Source organism: Hyperolius riggenbachi, chromosome 3, assembly GCF_040937935.1.
Source record: "Hyperolius riggenbachi isolate aHypRig1 chromosome 3, aHypRig1.pri, whole genome shotgun sequence".
Classification (NCBI taxonomy): domain Eukaryota; kingdom Metazoa; phylum Chordata; class Amphibia; order Anura; family Hyperoliidae; genus Hyperolius; species Hyperolius riggenbachi.
The window spans coordinates 199,828,968-199,856,084 of NC_090648.1; the positions used below are offsets into that span (position 1 = coordinate 199,828,968).

At 43.9% G+C, this 27,117-nt stretch overlaps 1 protein-coding gene across 9 annotated transcripts in view; it reads right to left on the bottom strand.

Annotated features, from left to right (window-relative positions):
• The window catches only part of THSD4 (thrombospondin type 1 domain containing 4), an 827,407-nt gene that overhangs the window by 428,004 nt on the left and 372,286 nt on the right, over positions 1-27,117 (bottom strand). For all 9 annotated transcript variants that reach the window (XM_068275544.1, XM_068275543.1, XM_068275535.1 and 6 more), the window contains one exon: positions 4,239-4,372. In XM_068275544.1, coding sequence (XP_068131645.1) covers positions 4,239-4,372 — 134 coding nt within the window. The remainder of the gene's footprint in view (positions 1-4,238; positions 4,373-27,117) is intronic.

The following is a 27,117-nucleotide window of genomic DNA, read 5'->3' on the forward strand; positions in this document are numbered from 1 at the left end:
CTGATATAATATACAGATAGTGTACAGTGGCGGGAATGCAGCGGTTTAATTAGGGCTAACATGTTAAACAAAATTTTGTGATTAAAAAAAGGATTTTTAAGAGACTTCAGAGTCTCTTTAAATTCTGCCCCCTGAGTCCTTATTGTCTATCCAGTCATTGTACCTGCCTTTGGCCAAAAGTAACAGTGTGAAAATCAAATTTCTTCCCAGCCATATTCTGTTGGGGTGGAATCTACCATTTTGCATATTATTCACTTTAATCCGTAAGTGCAACACTGCTATTTTCGGAGTAATACATGAGGATTTGCAATATTTAAAGTGATAAAGTTAAACTGAATTCTGAGTAGCATTCAAAGCAACGAGATATTTTAAAGACTTGCATCAGTAGCGTAACTTGATGCAAGATAGGTTAAAAGTCATAGGGCCTGATTCACAAAGCGGTGCTAACAGTTAGCACCGTGGTGAAAAGCCCTTTATCATGCCTAAACTCAGTTTAGGCATGATATGTTTAGGTGTGATAAGTTTAGGTGTGATAAGTTTAAGTGTGATAAGTTTAGGTGTGATAAGTTTAGGTGTGATAAGTTTAAGCGCCAACTGCGTTAGCACCGCAGTGCACAGCGGATCAAAAGTTTTACGCTAGCAAAGACTGGTGTACTTCGTATAAAAGTTTAATGGCGCTGCTTTGCGTGCGGGACTTTGCAAGCGATCTAAACTTATCTAAACTTATCATGCCTAAACTTATCACACCTAAACTTATCATGCCTAAACTTATCACACCTAAACTGGCTTTTCACCAGAGTGGTGCAATGGTTATCATGCCTAAAGTCTCTAACTGGGTTAGCACCGCTTTGTGAATCGAGCCCATAGAGTTTGATTCACTAAGACAAATAGCATGCCTTATCAAAGTTAGAACGCCTTATCAACGTTAACACGCCTTATCAGAGTAGCATAGCGCGCGCTACGAACCCGCAGAGGCTCAGGGCAGGACGAGCGGAGCTCTCGGTATTTCCAATTAGCAGGCGTAAGTTTGCTATGCTACTCTGTTAAGGCGTGTTAACTTTGATAAGGCATGCTATTTGTCTTAGTGAATCAAGCCCATACTATGATTAGTAGCAAATAACTATCTTATCAAAATCATTACAGCAAAATTATACTTTCATCAAAAGCAAAACAAAAACTACATGCATGTAATTTATTGTAGTGTTTTTTATTCTGCAGCCAGCTAAGACTTTCCAGAACTGACAGCAAGACCTTTTAGGTCCCTTCCCCATTTGTTTATTGGAAGCTGTATTTGTGCGTTTTATGTAATGCATTTCAATGTGTCTTTTACATGATGTGCAATTCGCTTTTGAAGTACACTTTCCTAAGTGCGCTTTTATAGATCTGTGACATTTTCTGTTTTATGGGGTAAACAGCCCAAAAAGAACAGAAACTATGAGCTATGCTCTTTGGTAAATTAAACGCTCTCATTCACTTGCATTGCTTTACATGTTCATTTTGCATGCAACCATGCCTTGCGTTACCATATTGAATCACAATGCTGAAAATACTCACAGTAAGGCACAGGTGGGAAAGGAGCCTTATTACTCTCTGTACTCTTTTAGAGTTACAGTTGCTACGAAACTGTGGCCAGACATTCCTACCTTGCTGCAGAAGATTAGCTGCAACAAGGAATGTTACTCATTTTCATCATTATGGTGCCCACTAATGAAACAGTCATTTTTGTCCACTCTCACCATTTCTATGTAATTGGAAGGACTACCCTTCAAAGAATATTCACTCAGTATGGCCCTTTTCCTACATAAATTAGGTAAGATTGGACAAAAGGGATTGTATCATTAATGAGCACCTTTAGAACTAATTCACTGACCTACAGCAAACTGTGACACTATTCACAATTGTCTGCTTGAAGCACCGTGGAATGTTTGTGTTTTACAAGCAGATAAAAAACATGCAATTAAGCTGAAAATAGCTTTGGATTAATGTTTGCATTATAAAGAACAAAACTGAAAATATTTTTTCTTAAAAAAATATGAGTCCCTGACTCTTGATTCCTATAGATAACATTAGTCAAGGTAGGACCTCCACACCACAGAGTTGGTATGTTTAAGTGTCAGAGTGGAAGCCCCATCTCTCCAATGGGCAGATCATGCAATTCTTGCTCAGTTTCATTCCATAATCCCCTGCATAGTACAAGCTCTGTACATACACACAACAGGAAGGGAAGCAGGCCTTTTGTGCTTATAACACAGAGTATAAAGAAATGTATGACCACAATGTCCTCCGCATAGAAAAAGATGATACATTCAGCAACTAAAGGGTGAGCGTAAACAGAAGAAAGCAACAACTAAGAGTACCTGTAGTGTTTTATATACCTTTTCAAATATGGTAAGGATTCTGCTTAAAATTAAGTATTATTATAGCTCTTAGATGCAATTTATAAAACATACAATGAAATAATTATATAAAACGCCAAGAAAAGGCACTATGTTCAGTTAAATAGCAGAAACCCCCAAATAAAGACCATGGTCTAGAAGGCAAAACTGAAAGACAAAAAAGGGGATATCCATAATAATAGTAAAATCAAGAGGTTTTTTGCATTTTTATTTAACCACAACATTAAAACATATCAATAATCTTCTAAAATAAAATATTTGCCAGGTTGTTATCCTGCACACTACTGGGACCGGTTATCCCTGCACTGCATAGTTTTCAATTACCGCGCCACATGCTTCCGCCACTCTCCTGCCGCTACAGCCCACTCGCTCTACTGTCGGTAAGGCAGCAGAACGCTGTGAGATGGGCAGGAACTGATTTAATTGGCTCATGACCCTGTGATCCCTGTGATTGGCCAACAGTGATCACAAGGTCAGGAGCCAATGAAATCGGTTCCTGACTGGTTTACAGAGCTTTGCTGTCATACAGACAGCAGAACGAGTGAGCTTCAGCAATGGCAGTGTGAATGGTGAGAGAGATGGGTCTGTGCGGCGTGACGTCAGTGAGCCCCATATTCTGACCAAAAAAATCCTTCCTTGCCCCAGGTGGGAGTCAGATGAAATCACTGGATCAACAACACCAAAAATGATCTAGTAATTATAGCAATAAATATCTTTCAATGCAAGGAAAGCATCCAAGCCTCCTTTCAAGGCAGATATAGAGTTTACCATAACTACTTCATGTGATAAAATAGTCCACATTTAACCACTCTTACTGTAAGGAATCCCTCCCTAAATAAAATGACAATATCTCTTTTCCTCCATACACAGATCATGCTGTCTTGTCCTTTGTTCAAGTTTGGGGATATAAAGCTTCTCTGCTAAGCTTATATACTGTATTGCCCTCTGATTGCCATATTTTCCTCCAAGCTAAATGAACCCAGTTTGTACATTATTTCTTGGCAAGTGAGACGTTCCAGCCCTTCCATTTAATGAATGTGTTTTAAAGAGACTCTGTAACATTAAAAAACGCCCCTGGGGGGTACTCACCTCGGGTGGGGGAAGCCTCGGGATCCTAATGAGGCTTCCCACGCCGTCCTCTGTCCCACGGGGGTCTCGCCGCAGCCCTCCGAACAGCCGGCGACAGAGCCGACTGTGACTTCAATATTTACCTTTGCTGGCTCCAGCGGGGGCGCTGTGGCTGCTGTCGGCTCCGAAGTAGACGGAAATACCTGATCTCAGGCGGGTCCGCTCTACTGCGCAGGCGCCGGAGACTTGCGCCTGCGCAGTAGAGCAGACCCGACAGCGATCGGGTATTTCCGCCTACTTCGGAGCCGAAAGCCGTCAGAGCGCTTGCGCTGGAGCCGGGAAGGTAAATAATGACGTCACCGCTGTACGGAGGGCTGCAGCGAGACCCCCGAGGGACGGAGGACGGCGTGGGAAGCCTCATTAGGATCCTGAGGCTTCCCCCTCCCGAGGTGAGTACCCCCAGGGAACGTTTTCACGTTACAGTTCCTCTTTAATGCTGTGGTTAAATAAATTTGTGTATACATTTCAATTCATGACTATACTATAGTTACTGTTGTCCTATCCTCTTCTCTTTCAATGCAATAAAGTTGCCAACATATTAAAAAGTATGGTGATACATCAAAATAAAGACAAAGATATAGACAAACAGTGAGTGACTCTTGGAGAAATAAGTGCATTAACAATCCAGTACATATCATAAATCACAGACTCTCTTTTGCTAGGCAGGAATACGTTAACTTACTTTGCATTTATCAGTATGAATAGTTTTCTTACCTTGCATTGACCAGCTACACAGACAGATGTTCCATTTAAGTCACATGGTGTTCCATCAATCACTTTTTCAGCTTGTCTGACGTAGAACCTGTAGCCCATTGCTCTGCATGTCAGCTCACACTTCAAATCTTTGCCTGAAATGCAAACACTTCTATTACATACTATTTTCAGATTGCTGATTGTAAAAAAATTGAAATACATAAATACATTTAAATAGCACGTACATTTCTCCCAGAGTAAAATGTTTTTATACGACTTTTTTTTTTTCTTTTTTTTTTTTTGCTGTCAATTGCAGTAGGCAGTAGAAATCTGACAGAACTCACAAGCTTTGGACTAGCCCATCTCCTCATGGAGGATCTTCAAGGTTTTCTTTATTTTCAAGCACTTGCAAAGCAGTGAACAGCAGTTACTCAGGCCGACTGCCAGAACTATTCTGTGCAAACAGGTGGGAGGCCTGCATCTTTGTCTAGAACCTTTCCAGACAGTACTTTTCTAAAGAATAATTGAAATACTAAGAAGCCCCCATGAAGAGATGGATGTCAAAAACTGTCAGTTCCATCAGATTTCTACTAGTTACCACAAGTGACAGCAACATAGGAAGAAAGCCATTTATAGCTCAATTTACTCTGGAAGTATTTTAAATTAAAAAAAAATGTTATGGTAGTCCTTTAAACTTATCCCAAATAATATAAAACTAACATAAACTTTGCACCAACTCAAAATTATTAGAATGTGATTGACCATGACTAAACCCAATCACATGATTTGTTTTCATGTCACATTTGCATCATCTGTGGTTTCTGGAGCCCTGACACTGACCAAAGCAAGTGGGACAGTAAACCACATAATAAAAATACTAACACACTGAGGCAGAATCCTTTACAATAGCAGTGTGCTATGTTTAGCTTAAGCTATGGGCACATAGTGGATAAATGTTGCCTAGGACAACATTTCATGATTGTTTAAGGCAACAGTTTATACCTGATCACCACAGCTACTCAGTTCTCTGCCAAGAAACCAACACTGCTCTATGGAGAGGGGAGGGGTGTGGATGAGTGGGGGTATTTCCCACTGCATCTACAGGAACTACAATTGCATTCAATGGACACCTGTAATTACTTTAGCATTTCACCTGAAAGGATCACAAACCTGTAATGTCTGTGCTTAACTGTAATCCAGAGTATTGCTGAGATCCATGGTGCATTGAGAAGGCCAGAAGCTCAACACTCTACAATACCCTACATACACTCTCCAACACCTTACATACACTCTATGCACAGTATTCTCAGAATCAGAATCAGTTTATTTCGCCAAGTACAGCAAGAGCCATAATCGGAATTATTTGTGGTACACATGGCATAGACAGATACAACAACACATACAATTTGAAATGCAGTAATCAGATATACAGATAGTGATGCCGGTAGACGCTAGTAAAGGGCCCCCGTTTCCGGATAAGAACAGAGGAGGCAGCGACGGGGACCAGCTGCTGACCCGGCAATTACGAGTGCAGGCCGGACCGGGGAAGGTCAGAGTTCAGTGACCGAACGGCTTGAGGGAAGAAGGTGTTCTTCCGCCTGGTGGTTTTGGATGGTATAGTCCTGAAGCGGCGGCCCAACGGGAGGAGCTTGAAGTAGTGGCTGCCAGGGTGAGAGGGGTCACAGGAGATCATGGTGGCCCTCTTCCTCAATCTAGCGGAGTGGAGGAGATCAAGAGGTGGAAGAGGAGACCCGATGATTCTCTTTGCATCAGCTATGACCCTCTGCAGTTTATGTTTATCACTGGCCGTTCCGCCCATGTACCAAACAATGACTGAGGAGCAGAGGATGGATTCTATGGTGGCAGTATAGAAGCTGGCCAGCAGCTCCCGTTGCATGCCAAATCTCTTCAGTTGGCGCAAGAAGAACAGCCTCTGCTGGGATTTCTTTTAAATTTTAGTGGTGTTCTGCCCCCATTTCAGATTATTGGTGAGAGTCGTGCCGAGGAACCGAACCGATGACACCATAGAGACTTCTGTTCCTCCAATGAGGACAGGCGGGAGGGTTCCTCCTGAAGTGTTATGATCGCTTCTGCAGCGTTTACTGCTGACTGCAGTGGTATTGCAAACCAAGCAGTTCTAATGTCATTACATGCATTTGCTTGCATAGTTTGGTTTGCACTTAACCACTTGCCGACCGCACGCTTATACCGTGCGTCGGCAAAGTGGCAGCTGCAGGACCAGCGACGCAGTACTGCGTCGCCAGCTGCAGGCTAATTAATCAGGAAGCAGCCGCTCGCGCGAGCGGCTGCTTCCTGTCAATTCACGGCGGGGGGCTCCGTGAATAGCCTGCGGGCCGCCGATGGCGGCTCGCAGGCTAAATGTAAACACAAGCGGAAATAATCCGCTTTGTTTACATTTGTACGGCGCTGCTGCGGCCGGGGATCGCCTCCATGTGACAGAGGACGTCCTGTCACTGGCTGCACAGGACGGATAGCGTCCTGTGCAGCCTCGATCGCCGGGGGGGCAGCAGGTAGGAGAGGGAGGGGGAATTTTGCCGCGGAGGGGGGCTTTGAGGTGCCCCCCCCTGCAACACCCAGCAGGCAGAAGAGATCAGACCCCCCCAGCACATCATCCCCATAGGGGGGGAAAAGGGGGGGCAATCTGATCTCTCTGCCTGCTACCTGATCTGTGCTGGGGGCTGCAGAGCCCACCCAGCACAGATCAGTAAAAACAGCGCTGGTCCTTAAGGGGGGGTAAAGGGTGGGTCATCAAGTGGTTAAACTAGTTGCTGATTCCATCTGCAGTCGCTCTGAAGTTAATGACAGTTTAATATGCTTTTGTGTAAACAAACATTGTCTGCTGCAATGGAGGGGCAATCCCTTTCCTGCAGGCTGCATATCATTGTCTGCCTTTTCCTGCTATCAGCCTGTGATTAATTACCATTCACTTGTGTGGGAATCTGCAGGTCTGCTCCCATTGGATGACCTCAGTATAAAGAACTGCTTCCTGCAATGCCTCATGGGCTACCATAGTCTCAGATTCTGTCTGTTACTCTGCTCGTGCCCCACCTCATTCCTGGTCCTCCTGCGAAGGGGTCAGCGAGTCCTCCTAGTTCTGCTCTTGTTCTAGAAGTTGTTACTTGCTTGTCTTGTGTCATATATTGGTTCATCGCCAATATATACGCATACTTGCGCATTTTGTTATTTTCCTTGTATTTGTGTTACGTTGATACATCAGTGTCGCTGATATATACGTACACGAACTGTTTATTTCCTGTGTTCAGTTAGTCAGCCTTCCAGCACGTTTTGGTAGTTTGCGTGTATCGTGAGCACCCGTGCTGAGCTAGTATCCTGCTCCTGGTCCTGTTTGTGGATTGCGTTCATCTCTGCGAGGAGATAACGAATCCTTCTGAATCCTGTCCTGTTACCGTTTGTGGATTGCGTTCATCTCTGCGAAGAGATAGCGAATCCTTCTGAGCCCTGTTCCCTGTATTGCTCCAGTGCTAGTCAGTGTTCCTGCTTATGTCATATATCGGTTCATTGCCGATATATACATATGTTAGTCAGACGTTACAAATAGTTTCATTGATAGCTGTAATTGTAATACGCTAGGAAAACATACTTATTGTATATTTGTCTGTGTTACGTTCATCTGTCTTGATCCTGCTATTTCCTGACTATCTTGTCCTGTCTTTGTGAGGCACGCCATCGCTGCAAACGCATTGGCTGCCTCATTCCAGTCTGTCTTATGGTGGACGCTTGCTGTCACTAAGTAGTGGCTAGTTAAGCAGGCGTTCATTCTGTCTACCTGTCCTGATCTCCTCAGTCCTGGTTTATGCGCTCAGCGCTACTTTGCGCTGAGACGTTATTGCGAGGGTGTTGTTTGTGGCTGTGCGGATCTGCACCGGCTCTGTACACCACAATCTCCTATTGGAGTCAGTCCTCTCCTCCACTAAACTGGGGATATCCTGATCCCTTGTGCTGGTGTGTGTACCTCCTTCACGTAAGCTTATGTGTTGTATGCTGACTGTAGAGATTACACCTCCAAGCTTAACATGAAGTCTACAACTAGTTCAACAGTCTTTGCTGTGTTGAGAACTAGGTTGTTCTCCCTGCACCAGTTTCATATTCTCTCGACCTCGCTCCGGTATTCATGCTCTTCGTTGCTTCCAATTAGGCCAATAATGGTGGTGTCATCTGCAAATTTGATGACCTTCACAGAGTCAGTGGATGAGATGCAGTTGTTGGTATAAAGGGAGAACAGTAGAGGTGACAGAACACAGCCTTGTGGAGCCCCAGTATTGGTGGTTCGAATGCTGGAGTAATAGTTGCCAAGCTTCCCCTGTTGTGTTCTGTTTGTCAGGAAGTCCTTGATTCATGCTCGGAGAGTGGGATCAACTCCGAGCTGTGTCAGATTGGTGATCAGGATGTCAGGGCAGATCGTGTTGAACACTGAGCTAAAGTCTAGGAACAGGATCCTGGCATAGGAGGCCGGCCTGTCTAAGTGCTCAGTGATGTGTGCCACGCTGACATTGATGGCATCCTCCACAGATCTGTTTGCCCTATATGCAAATTGGAGCAGGTCTAAAAGGGCGTCCGTGGACCTCTTCAGGTGGGCAAAGACCAACCGCTCAAGGAGCTTCAAGATGTTAGAGGTTAGGGCCACTGGGCAGAAGTTATTGTGCTCGGAACTGCCTGTTTTTTTTGGGACTGGTACGATTATAGACCTCTTGAAACAGGAGGGGACTGTACCATCAGATAGTGACTGCTTAAATAAGGAGGTGAGCACAGGGGCTAGCTGATCGGCGCAGGTTCGCAGGCAGACAGACGACACTCCGTCCGGGCCGGTATATTTCCTGGGGTTCAGCTTCCCGGGGTGCCGGAGTACCTCTGATTCCAGAACAGCGCTAGGAGCCAGGGCGCCGAGTACGCCAGAGGTCGATGCGGGTTTGCCCACGGGCTGGTTGGAATGTTGTTCAAACCTGCAGTAGAACTCATTGAGCTCCTCCACCAGTCGATGGCTCGGGGTCGCCGTTTGGGATGTTGGTTTGAAGTTCGTGGCTGCTCTCAGGCCCTTCCATACTTCCCGTGTGTTGGTGGACTGAAGGCAGAGCCCCAGCTTCTCAGCGTAGGCCCTCTTTGCCAATCGCAGTTCTCTTTTCAGGGCGAGCCTAGCTTCTCTGAATTCCCCTAAGGAGCCAGACCTGTGCACCTCCTTCTTGAGTTTCCAAAGTCGGCGAAGCCTGTCGTTGAACCAGGGCTTGTTGTTGGGGTAGACCCTGAAGGACTTGGACAGGATACACGCTTCTTCGCAGAAGGTGATGTAGGAGGAGATATTCTCGGCCCATTCATCAAGGGTAGGTGTCTCCAGAGCCGTCCAGTCGGTGGTTTCAAAGCAAGCTTGGAGCTGCAGTTTGGCGTCCGCAGTCCATTTTTTAACGGTTTTGGTGATGGGCTTTGAAGTCTTTAGGAGCCTCTTGTAGGAGGGGGATCAGGTGTACTGTGTTGTGGTCAGAGTTTCCCAGGGGGGCTCCTTGGGTGGCCTTGTAGGCGTTCTTGTGAACCATGTAGCAGTGATCCAGGGTGTTACAGTTCCTGGTAGGGCAGGTGATGTGCTGCTTGTAGAGGGGCCTCACGTGCCGAAGGTTCGCCTTCTTGAAGATGATGAACAGGCCCTCTGGGAGGGCTGTTTCCCACCGCGAGATACAGTCACTGAGTACATGCAGGGTGGACTTGGAGCATGCATCGGGTGGAATGTAGACCCCAACGAGGACAAGGGAAGAGAATTCCCTCGGAGAGTACCGGGCCTGCAGTTTATGGCAAGGAGCTCAACGTCTGGGGTGCAGGCCTTGTGGAGAGTGGTGGTGTTGGAGCACCAGGAGGTGTTTATGTAAAAGCAGATTCCGCCGCCTCTCGTTTTCCCAGAGAGGGCTGCATCACGGTCTGCTCTTAGGAGGTTGTAGCCTGGTACCTGTAGGGAGTCGTCGGGGATGCTTTCGCACAGCCAGGTCTCGGTAAAACAGAGAACAGGGGTGTTCTTGCTGATCTGGGGTTTGCTGTCGAGAAGGAGGAGCAGCTCGTGCAGTTTGTTGGGGAGTGAGCAGACGTTTGCTAGTAGGATGGCAGGGACAGTCGGACCTGGTCCCACGCCCCTCCTTCCTCTGTGGCGGCGTTTGTTTGTTGCTTGCTTGGTGGAGAGGTATTCGATGTGTGCAGTGACAGCGTCCCACAGGGGAGAGCCCGGTGTTGGGTTGGGGCTGTCCGGGGGTTCCCATTCAAGAAGAGCTTCTCTGGAGAGGGTGGAAGTCCGTTTCGCGCTCATGGCCCAATTTCCTCAGTAGGTGGCACAGTAAGTGGCCTAGGTAGGTGGGAAATGCAGGCAGCACAGTGTAAGGGGCGACCAGAAGATGGAGGTAGGAAAGAGGCAGCGGCCTGGCACAGTGCGTGGCACAAGTCAAAGGGCGTGGGGAGGGCCGCACGGCGCAGACTATGGCACAGATATGGTGCATGTGATGCGGAGCAGGCGGCACAACACAGTCTGTCCGATATGGTGCATGTGTTACGGAGCAGGCGGCACAGCACAGTCTGTCACAGTTGGATGGTATGGGGCGGGCAGCACGTCCCAGTGTGGGGCACAAGTAGGTGGGCTGGAGCAGATGGCACAGCCCGGTGCGTGGCACAGTAGATGGTCTGGTGCGCGTAGCCCAGTAAGTAAGTAGCCCAAGATGTCTAGAAGGTGTGGAGTGGGCAGTACGTGGTGTAGGCAGCCTAGCACAGGCTCTGGCACAGTAATGATGGTGTGGGTCAGGAAGCAAAACAGTCCAGGGCCCACTTAGATGGAATGGAGCAGTCAGGCAGCACAGCGTAGGCTGTGGCACGGATAGATGGTATGGGGCCGAGGCACAGACTATGGCACAGCTAGATGGTATTGAACAGACAGACAGTACCGTCTATGGAACAGATAGATGGGGAAGAGCGGGCAGCACAGCACAGGCTAAGTACAAGAGATTAAGCAAACACAGATGGTGTGGAGCAGGCATAGATGGTATGGAGCAGGCACATATGATGTGGAGCAGGCACAGGTGGTATTGAGCAAGGCACAGATGATATAGAGCAGGCACAACACAGGTATGGAGCGGGCACAGGTGGTATGGGGCAGGCCCAACACAGCCTATTGCAATCAGACAGAGGATCACAGTAGGCAGAGCAGGACTCACCAAGGGCAGGATATGCAGCCGCTGGGCAGGATATGCAGCCGCTGGAAGAGGTTGCAGGTTTCTCAGCAGCAGTGAGCACACTGGGTAAGGCTGAGCTTGAAGGGACTGCAGCGTGGAGGCATCTTCACCAGCCCAGGATGGAGGAGTACAGGCCTAGCAGAGCGGAGACTCTCAGGATGGAGGAGTGCAGGCCGGGCTTGGCGGAGACTCGCAAGCCAGACAAGGTGCTGCCCCCCCCCCCTCCCCAGAGTACACACTGCTGGTATTTATAATGCTCAATGGTCCTTTGCAATGTGCCTTTAGCTTAATCTAAAGGAGAGCCTATTTATTGTCATAAATGACTATGCTGCTGATTATGACCAATGAAAATGATTTGGTAACATGCATATTAATTAGCACTCAATACTGCTCCTTTTTCTGCACCATTCAGTAAATGCTGACTAACATGTGGCTGCCTGAGTTTATAAACTTAGTTACCACACAACAGGAGCTCTCCAAAGTACTGAACTTTAAATGACTAAATCTTTGGCACTAAAGGAAATAAAAGTGTGTGTGTGTGTGGGGGGGGGGGGATCCCTTTATTTCATCAATTCCTGCCACCAACAGTCATGGTTGCTGGAGTAGTCTGAAAGTCACTTGTTTGTGCCACACTTCGGTGTGGACTTACAGTATTTTTAGCATTTCCCATCCCCTGTGCCTTTCAGTGTTGGGCTAGGGTAATGTGTTGCTGTGGGAAAGAGAGTGCAGCAAATCTTCCACCACTCACACAATAGTATACCGAATATTGACTTGCACGATAATTCAAATATGTCCATTAGCAATAAGGAGGGCTGTAATGCAGCAATGTTATAGCAACTTCTCTAATGCATTGCGATCTTAGGCCCCTTATTCATTCACCACGTACTTTTCCTTCTATGGCAAATTACAGCATTGAAGAAACCGCAGCACACGTACGATCATGTGTGTCAGTTGGAATTCCACTCAAAGTGGATCTAAATTTTGAGACGTCCAGGGTCCCTGACACTTGTGTCATAACAATTCAGTCAAGCAAAGAAAATGCTCCAATCAGCAAAAGAAGATTTATCAAGGATAGAAAGCTCTGTAGCCTCCTAAAGACTGTGTGTAAGACAGATTGCAGCTGGCAATTGAAAAGCCAGTGTCAGTGTTTTATTTAATTAAAAGTGAAAAAGACTTGATGTGGGAGTCTTTTAACACTAAGAGGTGGGAGTGCTCCATGCTGGTGCCACTACCAGAGGAAGCCTGCAGCACATCCCTCTTTCACTAAGCTTTTCAGATGCCGGGGAAGAAAAGGGGGGGGGGGGAGTCTGGGACGATTCAGCAGCACCAGATGAAATGTTGCACAATTCAATTGCATACATATGTGGCCATTTATGTGATCTTTAGTTAAAACATGCTTTAAAATATTAACACCTTTTAATGAATCAACTCCCTTGACACTAGTTTCCTAAGGCAAGCTGAAGACGGATGCACCTAAATAGAAACACACACACACACATAAGGTTTGTTTGTGATCAAAGAGAAATAGCAATTTACACTTCACATCAATTTATGTTTCCACTCTTGCATGTTTTTTTATAGTGTTGCTATTTTTCATCTTTCCAGAGACTAACCTGAAATGCCATCATGTAATGTATGATATGAAAAGTTATCTTTTCCAGCTCTACCAAACATGCATGTCAAGACTGGCTAAGCAGACTAGAAACATAAAATGAATTGCCAGTCAGTCAGTGAGTTCTCCTCATGAAAATGCTTCAGGTCTGGTATTGTTTAAAAGGAAATTAATATAGCACCCTCCATATCCCTCTCGTTGCAGTTGCCCTGGAAAGGTAATGCTACAGAATACACCTCTCCTCTGATTCCCACAGCATAATAATTAAGCCATCAGTCCCAAAACCCACCCCTCTCCCCCATTCCCAACCATGCACCTGACTAAGGGATTGTAGTCTGGATGCAGCCACCAATGCCACCCTACATACACTTACATTTGAGAAAAGAGGAGTGTCAGGCCAGATCCACATCCTTCCACAGTTCCCAATAATCCCTCCCAAGTTCTGTGGTGAATTCAATGCAATTAATGAGTGAATTTAACACACCTTAACTTAAAGGACGACTGAAGCAAGAGAGATATGTAGTTTGCCATATGTATTACCTTTTAAGCAATATCAGTTGCCTGGCTATCCTGCTGATCCTCTGCCTCTAATGCTTTTAGCCATAGACCCTGAACAAGCATATGTAAAAATCAGGTGTTTCTGACATTATTGTCAGATATGACAAGATTAGCTGCATGCTTGTTTCTGGTGTTATTCAAACACTACTGCAGCCAAATAGATCTGCAGGACTGCCAGGCAACTGGTGTTGTTTAAAAGTAAATAAATACGGCATACAACATATTCTTCTCACTTTAGTTATCTTTTAACCACTTCCCCTCCCCCGATATGAGTAACTATGCCCCTGCAAAATGCCACAACGCTGTGCAGGGGCATGTCCCTAACGCCCCCCTCCCCCCCCCGCCCCCCGCCAATCATTAGTGGCTAGATCATTGAATGGGAAAACAGTTCCCATTTATTGATCTAATTCCCCATTTAAATGGCCGCAGCCGTCTATTCAGATGGCTCTGCCATTCACAAATCCCAGCCACGCAGTCCTTCCATTTCCGTACCAATAGTACGGAGACTGAATACACCACTGAGGACATCTTGTGGCGAAATTGTAAAATTACACACCCCCACCCTTTTTTTTCAGTAAATAATCCCTAGTTACCTTGTTTTTTCTATTTAAATTAAACCCTGACCTCCCACACTCCCCCATAGCTGGCAAACATTATTTTTTTTTTTTTTTTTTAAATCACCAAAAAAATACAAAAAAATTACAAAAAAAAAAAAAAAAAGAAAAAAAAAATAGTTATCTGAACTTTGTTAATATGTATGTCAATAGGGTATATTCCTATACCTTTAGGCTGGTTTCACACCAGGACGTTACGTTTTAGGGGACGTTATGGTCGCACAACGTGCCCCTAACGCAACGCCTGGTGCTCTCTGCTTTGGACGTCAGAGTGAGCCGCGTTGTGCAGCTCACTCTGGCGTCCGTGATGCCGTGATGTGCACTCTTGGACGCATGCGGCATCACGTGGTCCCGCCGGCCAATCGCCGCACAGAGCGGCCGCTCCAGGAAATAAACACTGCACGTCACTGAGTGCAGTGAATATTAATTAGCCATGTGCCTGGCCGCTCTCCGCTCCTCCCCAACGTTACTGAGCATATGCAAACAGTCAAACGCGGCTCTGCCGCTTACAAAGTACTGCATGCAGTACGTTATATTATGGCGCAGCGTTACACTGTAACGCAACGTGGGCACTGTGAACAGCCTATTGATTTTTCATTGCTGTGCGGTGGGGTGCGTTACAGGCTGCTCTAACGTGCGCCTGTAACGTCCCACTGTGAAACCAGCCTTATACATTATGGGCTGGTAATCAGGGATGGACGTAAAACTGAAAAAATGCACCTTTAGTTCCAAATGAAATATTGGTGCCATACACTGTACTAGGGAAAAATTTTAAGTGTTACAATAACCGGGAAAAATGGGCAAATAAAATGTGGCAGTTTTAATTCCAGTAGCATGTACTATTTTAAAACTATAATGGCCACAAAATGAGAAATAATGATTTTTTTTCTATTTCTTCTTATTCTTGATGAAACATTTTTAGAATAAAATAATTCTGAGCAAAAAGTACCCCCCAAAGAAAGCCTAATTGGTGGCAAAAAAAAAACAAGATATAGATTGTTTCGTTATGATATGTAGTAATAAAGATATAGGCGAATTAATGGAAGGAGCGCTGACAGGTGAAAATTGCACTGTTTTTTTTAAGGGGAAAAAAACCCTTCGAGATGAAACAATGAGAAAACGGGGCCATGGCTGTGATAGTCATGTCTCCCTTTGAAGCGGACGGATGAGTGGTGCATGCACATTGTCCCTCCACTTTCACCATCCAGACAACACTGCAGGAGGTGAGGCACAATCATTTTATTTGTTAGTCTTTTGTTAGTCCTTTCTAACAAAAGACCAGACCAGAAAGATGAGCAGGACGGCCAGGCAACTGGTATTGTTTAAAAGGAAATAAATATGACAGCCTCCATATGTCTCTAACTTCAGGATTCTTTGAAGTCACCCATGCAACACCAGCCTTTATGAATCAAAAATGTAATAAATATTAGATAAAAATCACTTTTTATTGTACTTATTTAACTTTAGTCCCTGTGTGACTGCTTTAGGATTGAGCCCTTTAATTCTGTATTTGCTCTGAAGGTTTCCGACATCCAAGCTGTAACTCAAAGACAGGCTACACAGTTGCAGCCAGAATAACATTTAGCTCCTACACAAGGTCAGCAAAAACTACATGCAAAATGTGGAACGTCTTCCTTTGCAAACAAATCACCATTACCTCTATAAAAACACAGTTAGTGGAAGTAATCATTTCTGAACGATAGGTGGCACTCAAACACTGCCTGATAAGTTCTAGTGGGAGAGAAATATTTAGAGATACACAGAAATAAAAATAAAATGATGTAGGGAGGAAACAGCTTGTATTCTGAAGTTCTTACTATTCGTTTGTATTGCATTAAAACTTCTAGATGCCTAAGTGGTTTTATGAATCCCATCATTATAGTACTGAAATTCTACAGTCACAATAACAATGAATAAGTCAAGATGCAGAAATACAATTTTACCACTAGAGGTCACTATTGCACTTATTATATTACATACTGTTTCAGTCATGGTTATGAACATTTGTGAACCAAAAGGAAAACGGTTATATTTAATATTAACATTACAAAATGGTCATGCCGGACCTGAGCACACTGAAATATTCATATGAAAACAATTAAGTATAAAGTTGTATTACTAGACGCTTTCAAGGAACATTGTTTCATTACTAATGGATATTTATATATTTAGTCCACAATTAACTTTATAATTTATTTATATGAATTGATCTTTTATATTATCCTGAGGCCTTGATCGTCTTTACCTGCCAAAAATAGGATTAATATAATTTGTAACTAGCAATAATATTTAGGAACCTAAAACTACATCACTGCCCCCACACCACTGCTGTTTGGGTTTCCCTGATAGGATTGATGCAGCCATTTAAACCAAGGGCAGCATGGTGCAGTGCCATAAAAAGTCTGTCAGACAAACATTTTGAATGGCACCACACCGTTATGACCAGCAGCTGTACCACTGACACATGCAATGACTACAACCAATGTATAAAGAGCCAAAGGCTAAAAGTTCTTGCTGGGGGTGGTAAGATAGGGGATCAGCCATAGGCCTCAATTCACTAAGATCATGCTGGAGATAATAAGGCAAGAGAAAACTTACCTCCACATAAGAGAGAGTTATCTTATCTCTTCATTCCTTAAGTTACCTCCTCTGTAGTTATTTTCACATGCAGTTAATAAACAACCTGTCTTTAACTCTGGAGTTATTTTAAGGATTGAAGAGTTAACTTAAAGACAGAAGAGTTAACTTTAGGTTTGCCTGAGTTAACTTTAGGTTTGCCTGAGGTAACATGTTTCCTGAATACTACATGCCTTATCACCATGGTAACAACTCTAGAAGAGTTATTAAAGACAGGAGATAAGCTTAGTGAATTGAGGCCATAGTCTGGCCACTGTGTTCAGGTCAAGCAAGGAGCACCGTTGCTGCCAGCACAGTGCCTATGCTACTAATGTGATCTGGTTCCTATCCCCCAGCCTCTGAAGCTATTATTATTACTACTACCACTATTATCATTATGCACTGATATACAGTAGCCCAGTACATTAAACAATTAAACATTAGTGACTTAGTCTAATGTACCTACAACATTCTAAAGGCCCATACCCAACTCTTATTTTTTTCTGATGACTAGCAATTTTTTGAGCGGTCGTTTCTGCAATCTTGTGGCATGGGTACAGCGGCGATAACAACCTTCTCGGCAGATCAGATCTTTAAGATCCCCGTGACTCTTGCATAAAGTACCGCAATCACTTAAAGTCTCATTTGCGCCCATTGCATGACTTTGCACGCACCCGCCAGGAGACAGATGGATCGGGGAGCGCTCACTATCAGGGAGACGTTGCTGGATCCATCTTCTTCATCGCAGGTGAGTATTCAGCTTAAGGTTAATCCTGAAGGAAGCTGACCAATTTACCAGTTTGTGCTTGCAAGAAAGCTGGGAGGAAGCTTTGGTTCCCAGAGAAAACCCATGCAATCACAGCGAGAACATACAAAGCTTGATTTAATAAACTGGTGCAAGTCTACATTAATGGAAATATGGTGATCCAGATATACTAAACAGAAGCTGCTGCACATGTGCATGCTAACGAGTGTGTTAGCATGCTGGAAGATCACACTGTTTCAGATGAACACCAGCTAAAAGCTTCTCTGTGTTAAAACATTCAAGATTTGTAAAGATCTCCTCTGTGGGGTCTGCTTTGTCTTCAGACACTACTGCAGCCAGACTCTGCTGGCTGCTGTTTGCAGAGTTTTTCTGACATTCACAATGAGTGATCTGTTCATTTGCATTTCATTCACATTTCATTGTGGTATGGCTTTTTATTCTGAATCCAAGTGCTATGTTGTTTGCATGGATATGCATGAACTTATGAGATGCAGGCTAAGTGAATGCAGATTGCTGCCTTGTCCTTTTACAGGTCTGTCTCTGATTGGTGCGTTCATCCATAAATGTCACTTCCTGAGTCTGCTTCCCCGCCCGACATTTTGTTAGTCTTTGGACTGCAAATCCTGGGTCAGACTTTAGTTAGATCCTAGTGCATTGAACCCAGCAGGACCGCGGCCTATTTGCACATAGCTAGAGTTATTGTATATTATCGTGTATATTGTAATTGACCTTTGATAGCTGTAATCAGTAGTATATTACATATCAATTGTATTTATATGTGTATGACTTCTTGCCTGTTCTACTACTACTCCTGCCTCGCGATTCTGTGCCTCTACTTATCTGACCTTGTTGCCAACTTCTTGCCTGAAACTTTACTCTGAGCCTGTCTTACGATTCTGTACCTCAATCTGCTCGGTTGTTGCCTACCTGATCTGTCTGACTATCCTCACTCACCAGTGGGCCCTCGCCACTGGAGAGGTTACCGCTGAGCCTCTATCAGCAAGTTACTGTTTGCACCAATCACTACACATACTGGTGCCTCTTTGTTATTTTCATTATTGTATTAGTGTGTTCAACTCCTGTTTGTTTGAATACACTGCCACCAGTGGGCTCCCCCACTGGGGCTACCGCCTTGGTGGCGTTCGCCACTTTACTGTGCACTAAACACGTGTATTTGTCACAAGAAATAAAGTATACTGACTTGTTATGTCCTGTTATGTATTGCTCATTGCTGCATTCGCATTGAGCAATTTCTGTCTGGCATCTGTGGATGCTCTGTGAATGAATGTCTGTTTCCTCAAAGTCTGCTATCAGTTTGACAGACATTCATATGATCTATTGCAGAACTGTTCCTGTTCCTGTCCTGCTAATGTATTGCTCATTGCTGCATTCGCATTGAGCAATTTCTGTCTGTCATATGTGGACTGTTCAGAGGATTTGTCTCTCTGTGCTGGGTTTATTTAGTCTATAGAAAAGACGACTTAGAGGGGATCTAATTAACACGTATAAATACATCAGAGGGCAATATAATAGCTTGGCAGATTAGCTTTTTGTCCCTAGGCCTTCTCAAAGGACTAGAGGACATGATCTGCGCATGGAGGAAAAGCATTTTAGCCATTTATTTAGGAAAGGGTTCTTTACAGTAAGAGTGATTAAGATGTGGAATGCATTGCCACAGGAAGTCGTTATGGCAAACTCTATACCTGCATTTAAAGGGGGCTTAGATGCTTTCCTTGCATTGAAAGACATCCATGGCTACAATTACTAGGTTATGCCTAATGATGTTGATCCAGGGATTTTATCTGATTGCCATCTGGAGTCGGGAAGGAATTTTTCCCTTTAGGGGCTAATTGGACCATGCCTTGTAAGGGTTTTTTCGCCTTCCTCTGGATCAACAGGGAAATGTGAGGGAGCAGGCTGGTGTTGTACTTTATACTGGTTGAACTTGATGGACGTATGTCTTTTTTCAACCAAAATAACTATGTAACTATGTAAAGGGCAGAAAACACATTGCATTCCAAAATTGGAGGCCTAAAGTGCTTGAAAACATCTCGCGTGTGTATACATGGATCAGGTAGTGTAATCAGTGTACTGCTTCACACTGACAGACCAAACTCACTGTGTAACGCACCGCAAACAGCTGTTTGTGTAGTGATGGCCGTGCTGGACTGGTGCACACCTTGGCGAGATTGTTCTTCCTCAGTGATGTCAGGTAATGTCTGACTGCCTTAACATTTGATTGTTCTTTCTCTACCATTGATAAGGATTACATCTATTTTTTAAAATTACTTTTTCCGCTGTCTGTTCAGTTCCTTCAACGAGAATCTGTTATGGAGGGCAAGTCTGCCATTCATTCAACTGTGTGATAAACTTTCCATATTACTTGCTCAGTAACATTGTGACCACGGGTAACAGATGGAGAATGAGGTTCCGGTCCAGAGTGGGAGCCTGAGAAACGGCTACCACCACACATCAAAGGAAGGACCCAATGTGTTGTATAAGTAATGCACCTGCCCTGACCGTGCTTTGCAGACCTGGCATCTGTGGTCAGATGGACCCTTGACCTAACGCTGTGTGCCAGAGATTACACCACTTGCCTTTCAACATGACGGTACAGTTTGGGTATCGCCTTTTTAGAAAAATAATTGCTGCTTGGTATCTTCCACTGCAGTGTCCCAATCGCCACAAATTTTCAGAAGGCCTCAGAGTCCACCAGCTGGTGTGGTAACAGCTGGTGAGCTAACAGTTACGCCAAGCCAGCTGTAAGACGCCGGGCAAGGGGGTGACTGGCTGACATTGGCTTCTTCTGCTCAAAAATTTCCTTAACAGACACCTGGCTGCTGTGGGCAGAGGAGCAGGAACGGCTACCACCACACATCCAAGGAAGGCAGCAGACACGGCACGCAAGACCCGACTCAGGGAGGTAGTGACGAAAAATAATACAGGAGGACTCTTTCGAGGGCCCGTTGTATAATGATGAGACTAATACATGTGAAATTCTTTAACAAGAATCTGTTATGGAGGGTAAGTCTGCCATCAATTCAAGTGAAAGGTATGTACTGACTGCCAGGTATAATACAATGTGCAGTCATAGATGCAGTGAAATGTATGCATTGACTGGACTAATACAGTGTGCAGTTACACAGGTGCAGTGAAAATGTTGCAGTGACTGCTGGTATAACAATGTGCAGTCACACAGGTGCAGTGAAAATGGTTTTCACAATAATTGTAATTCTCCGGGGCCTAATAACATTTTTTTACTGAATAGCAACCACCTGCTTGCTGCATTCATTGACTCAAACCCCCCCCCCCCCCCCCCAAAAGCTCAAATATTATTTTTACTTATGTCCCCAAGTGAGTCCCCAGGTAAAACTAACTGTTCCAATCATTGTAATCCTACAAGTTCTTCAAAAAATCTTGATTAAAGAACCCTTACGTGTCTGATCAAAGATATTGTTCCCATGGTCCCCCAATTATCATCCAGGTGTGTGTGTTTATGCGTGTGTGTGTGTGTGTGTGTGTGTGTGTGTGTGTGTGTGTGTGTGTGTGTGTGTGTGTGTGTGTGTGTGTATGATTAGGGGAAGGCGGTCCATTGAAACCATAACCTCCCGGCATAAAATTAGTATTTGGCCACCAGCCTTGTGACAATAGGCTTCCATTGATTCTGTCAGCATCTAGTTCATCAGCGATCTGCATCTGGTATTATCGCCTGACTAAAGAACCTTATAGATCCTATTACTTTGCATAGGATCCATTTGCATGTCTGCTAATCCATTTTGCTCTGATAAATGGAAGGTTTTTATGGCCAGTATGAACCCAGCCTAATACTATAAGTCATTGGACCTGAATGATCTATTAAATGATGGGTTGTTGTCTACTATCTCTGCTCCATCCTTTCTTGGAGAGCCACAATGCCGGTGTACTCCTCCAGGCAGGTTCACCACCCCTGCTCCACAACATGACACAATAATATATAGAAGGAGGCACTCCACAGGCTGGAACTTTTGTTTTCATTTATTTGCAATGTCAACACACTACATGTTTTGGGCTCCGCCCTTCATCAGGCGCGACATCCTACCACCACCACCACCCACTATTTAACATCTACTCCTTAGGTCTCCACCTCTTATCAAGGCTAAAGTTACATTCATAGTTTACCATGTGTATAGTAAATTGTTATGTCACACATGCCTCCTATATATTACAGGACCAGAATGAGCATGCTGATCAGATGCTTTGACTCCAGGTCTGGCTCCACTGGCTGAATGCTTGCTGCAGGACTGGGAATGAAAAACAACTGAAGCCTAAACCTTAGCATGACAGCCATGTATATCAGGGAATTAAAGATAGCAGCCTCCAAGGTTCAGGCACTTAAGGTTACCTTTGAAATGCACACTATCACTTTCCAACACAAGTCTTTTTATAAATGTGAAACAAGGCACACTGCTGGTGCAGCATCTCATCTCTATGCAAGAACAGCTTTTTTAGGTGGAAAACATATTTAAAGGGGTTGCAGAAGATCTTGTGTACAGTTGTAAAGGCAATTTCCATTGTGTGGCCATGATTGGAGACATGAGATGATCAAGTCCAAATAAGAGCTGAGGTGTATATCCCTTAATGGTACATAAAGAAAGAAGTGCAGGAACTATGTCCACTGTGGTACACAGCAGGGTTATGAAAAAATATAAAAAATCAAATAAAAAACAAGTTGGTGGCTCAAACTGCCATGCTGAGGACAATGTCACCTATGCTGCTAAGGATGACTTAGGGCTGGTTCAGACGGACGCTTGTGGAGCGTTTACTGCCAGTGTTCGGGGCTTGGCGTTAAACGCTCCGATTCAAGTGAATGGGAGCGTTTGTACCAAGCATTCACGCGCGTTTACACGAACGCAGCGTTCGGGTCCTGATTTTCACTGGCGTTCAAGGAGCCCCTGGAAGCTACATGTTGCTTCCAGGGGCGGTTAACCACGACGGGTAATGTCCCCCTAGGGGAAGAAAAACGCGACCGCATCCGAACGCAACGCAAATGCTGCTGAAAGCCCGAACGCATTGCCACCGCGACGCCAATGAACGCGACGCCTCCAAACGTCCGTCTGAACCAGCCCTTAACAAGTCTTATGCAAATCAACCATTAATTGGCTTCTGCCTAAATTGGCCCAGACTATGACTATGGTAAAGCGTAAGATTACAGTGCGAGTCCCTCTGAAGGACAGTTAGTGACAAGACTACACTCTGCTAAGCACTGTGGAAGATGCAACACAAGAATCATTAAATGATCCTGAAAGCCAACCCCCCCCCCAAAAAAAAAAATAATAATAATAATAATTATAAACAGCTTGGCTCTCCCTTAATAAAGAGGCCCACACCTGTCAGGAGGAGTAAGTCCATTAAATGGACAGGCGCATATTCCCACCCCTCTCCATTCCAGGACTCCATCTCCACTATTTGTAGGACGTGTTTTTTTCCATCAGCATCCTTAAAGGGGAACTTCAGCCTAAACAAACATACTGTCATTAAGTTACATTAGTTATGAAGAAAGTCAGCCGGCACCGTCGAATGTAATGCTCTTTTGGAAATGTATTGTAGCTCTGTCATCTTTACAGCATGACGTTTCGGAGTAGCAACTCCTTTTTCAAATGCATGACAGGTTTGACAATACGTATACAAACATAGCTCTTTTTATACCCACCAACCCTTCCATTCAGCCAATAGGCTTGTTCCAGGATCACCACCAATCACAATCTCCACTACTATGCGGACCTGATAGGAAACTGGTTGCTTATATGGTGAGCCAATCACCTATGTAGGAAAACATCACGTGGTCGGAGGGGGAAGGAGAGCCGGGAGTGGGCGCCTCCGCTCGTCATTGCGGAACACACACCCCCGCCGCCCGTCATGCCCTCGTCTCCGCCTACAGATGAATCTACATATCTACAGCTGCCCTGCGACCCCGTTAGGGAGATACAGAAGAAGATTGATTTACTCTTAGCTCAAGCAAACAATAAGATTATTGATGAGAAACTGACCAGGTTCCTTGTATTAGAATATCCACGCACCCCTATATTATACCTTTGTCCCAAAATACACAAAAGGTTAAAACAGCCCCCTGGAAGACCAATAGTGTTAGGGATAGATTCTGTATTATCACCTTTGGCCAAATATTTAGATTATCACCTGAGACCGTATGTGGTCTCTCAAAAGTCATATGTGAGAGATACCGCTATGTTTATTGAGACTATTTCCAAATTACAGAATATTGCTTCTGACTCATTGCTGGTGACCTTGGATGTGGAGGGCCTCTACACCTCCATCCCACATGATGGGGGTGTGGAGGCTGTCCAACATACCTTGGAAACATGTTCAGATTTTACTGCTCAGCAGGTTGGTTTTTTAGTGCAACTTTTACAACTGGTTTTGAGGTATAACTACTTTGCTTTTGATGAAAAATTTTACTTATAGGTCCATGGCACAGCTATGGGGTCGAACGTGGCCCCTTCCTACGCAAACATCTTCATGAATACATATGAGGAAACTTTTATATATAACAATGCTCTTTTTCAAAAATTTGCAACTATATGGCTGTGATATATTGATGTTTTCTGCGTGTGGGAGGGGCCACGTTCGACCCTTGATGAATTTATTAACCAAGTTCACGTTCAGTGTGGAGCTATCCATCTGACATCGCATTGTGATCATAGACAAATTAACTATCTAGATACGATGGTACTACTACGAGATGGTAAATTGAGTACCGATTTATATGTCAAACCGACTGATCGCAATGCGGTGTTGGCATACAATAGCTTTCATCCACTGAACACTATACAGTCTATTCCAAAAAGTCAGTTCCAGAGGGTTGATCGTATAGTTAGTGATGAGGAGAATAAATTGAGGAGGTTTGAAGAAATGACCAAGAAGTTCTTAGAGAGACAGTACCCTCCATCATTAGTGGAGAAGGCACAACAGGAAGTGGTGGAGTGTAGAGGGGCTCGGCGGACGGAGTGTGGGCATCGCGCCAGCCGGATACCTTATGTATCCCAATATAATGTATACAGTAATAATATCAGGAAGATAATAAAAAAACACTGGTATATGCAGTGGAGATGCATCCGAGCCCTGTCTCCCATCAGGTCCAAGTACCTGTAGGCAGGGACGAGGGCATGACGGGCGGCGGGGAAGCGTGTTCCGCAATGACGAGCGGAGGCGCCCACTCCCAGCTCTCCTTCCCCCTCCGACCACGTGATGTTTTCCTACATAGGTGATTGGCTCACCATACTCACCCGGGCAGTTTTCTTCTGTGCAGCTAAAAATGAGGCTTGGATAAGAAAAACAAAGTTCTGATGCTGTGAAACTGTTAAAGAATCACCAAACCTTTTCAGTGCTGCTGAGTACATTTTTAGTCGGGAGGTTCACTTTAATGACAGTATTGATCTTGCCTTATTTACACAAGCTTCACCCAGTGTTGCTTGCAGTCTTCTGTCTTGATTGAAAAGGGTGTGTGGAGTGTAAGTCCCTAGTATTATGCAGGCCCCATATGCCCACTAATTGTAGTATTAGGTAGCCTCATATGCCCTCCAGAATCACTTGTAAATTGAAGTTATTTATGCAGTTTTTCCCACATGCATTTGTTTATGAGTAGATGATAACTAACTTAAAAGTTTTCTCATGCCTTTTTATTGCTAGTATGGTAAATAAGGTAAAAACAAAGTATTGAACATTTTTAAAAATTAGATTTAAAAAAGATTGCACTACAATGTTAACTGCATGTTATTTGCCCCCCCCCTAAAAGAAAATTAACATTAGGCTACAATAGGAACATTGAGACAATGACAGACTATTGTAGGAAATCGATTGTGAGCTCCTTTGATGGACAGTTGGTGACGTGACTTTATACAACAATTCAAAATATGTCAGCGATTTATAAACACATAATAATACTGTATGAGGGCTAATAATAAGACATATGATAATCCTTCCATTCCCTTTTGTTGCATGTGGGTACTATATTTGCTCCTCCACAGACCAGAGCAAACCAACAGAATTTATTCTCTAATGACTATAATGGTGTTTACAATCCAGAACCATCAGTATTTTTCCCAATTGACTACAGTGGTGTTTGGATTACGGAACTTTTGGACCAATTCAGCCCATCGACCCTGGAACCGAACTGAGGTAAATTCAAGCAACACTACAGTAAAAAGGGGAAAAATTTGTATTTATTTGTAATATTCCATATGCTTCTATTTTAAAACGTTGTCTTAATGCTTAGAACAATAAATAAATTAATGAACTAATAAAACAAATATGCTTTAAAAAGCACTATTCATTGCTTTAAAATGTCATGTGATACAAAATAAAGGCTCAAATCTGTTACAGTGTAGGAATGCTATATTATTAGATGGGTCTTGCGATTAGTTGTCTGAGAAACAGGTGGTAACTGCAGTTCATCACAAAGATTAATGAAACTCCACTTGAGACAAAACATTCACAGCATCATATTAAACTATTCCATTTGAATCCATTAATGTGCATATTCACATTAAATGTTTTTACTTGAACTAGTTCTTTTTTGTTTTTGTCAACTCGCCACATATTTTACGTCAATAACTGTGGAATCCCTACTTATAAATTAGAAAACTTGGACTTCAAAATTCTCATTGCGCACTTCTGAACCTATCTCTTGCTGCTTCTCAAAGGCTGTCTCCTTGTTACAGAACATTGTCTTTTTAAAAGACATGGATTTTTAGTTTAGTTTTTAAGTTTCTTTATTAAAAACTGGAATTAAATCTCGTACAGTATTTTTGTTTACTGTCACATAAAACACATTTGGAGGGTGTGTTACCAATTACTGTATTAACAGCCCTAAGTAGACTGAAAGACTCCTTTGAGTTATACCACAAATGAAAGTTTACAATCATTCCTGCTGGCACCACAAACCAATAAAGCAAATAATAACCAATCCCGGAAACAGAACTTATTTTGTTATCTGTTGTTAGCTGTTTCTTCACACTTGACACATGATATGATCTGGCACAAATATACTAGTGTTTCGGCTGATTCTTTATATTACTGAATATGCCATTTTCCCCAGCATGAAAGAGATCTGTAAAGAATTATAGTGCACTGGTCTGAAGCCTTTGGTAACAATGAAAAAAGTAATAGTTCTGGTGTGTATTAGGCATGGCCCTAAAGCCGTATTATTCATTTCACGCCTGTTGATCAAGAGAACTTCACTTGAACACAACATTCTATGATTTCTTTTTCTACATTACAAGTGGCTGGTTTTCTTTTTTTGTTTTTCCTCATTGTAAACCTTTGTTGAAGCGACAGCTCACTAAAGTACATTAAAGAGAACCCGAGGTGTGTTTAAAGAATGTTATCTGCATACAGAGGCTGGATCTGCCTATACAGCCCAGCCTCTGTTGCTATCCCAAACCCCACTAAGGTCCCCCTGCACTCTGCAATCCCTCATAAATCACAGTCATGCTGTGAGGCTGTG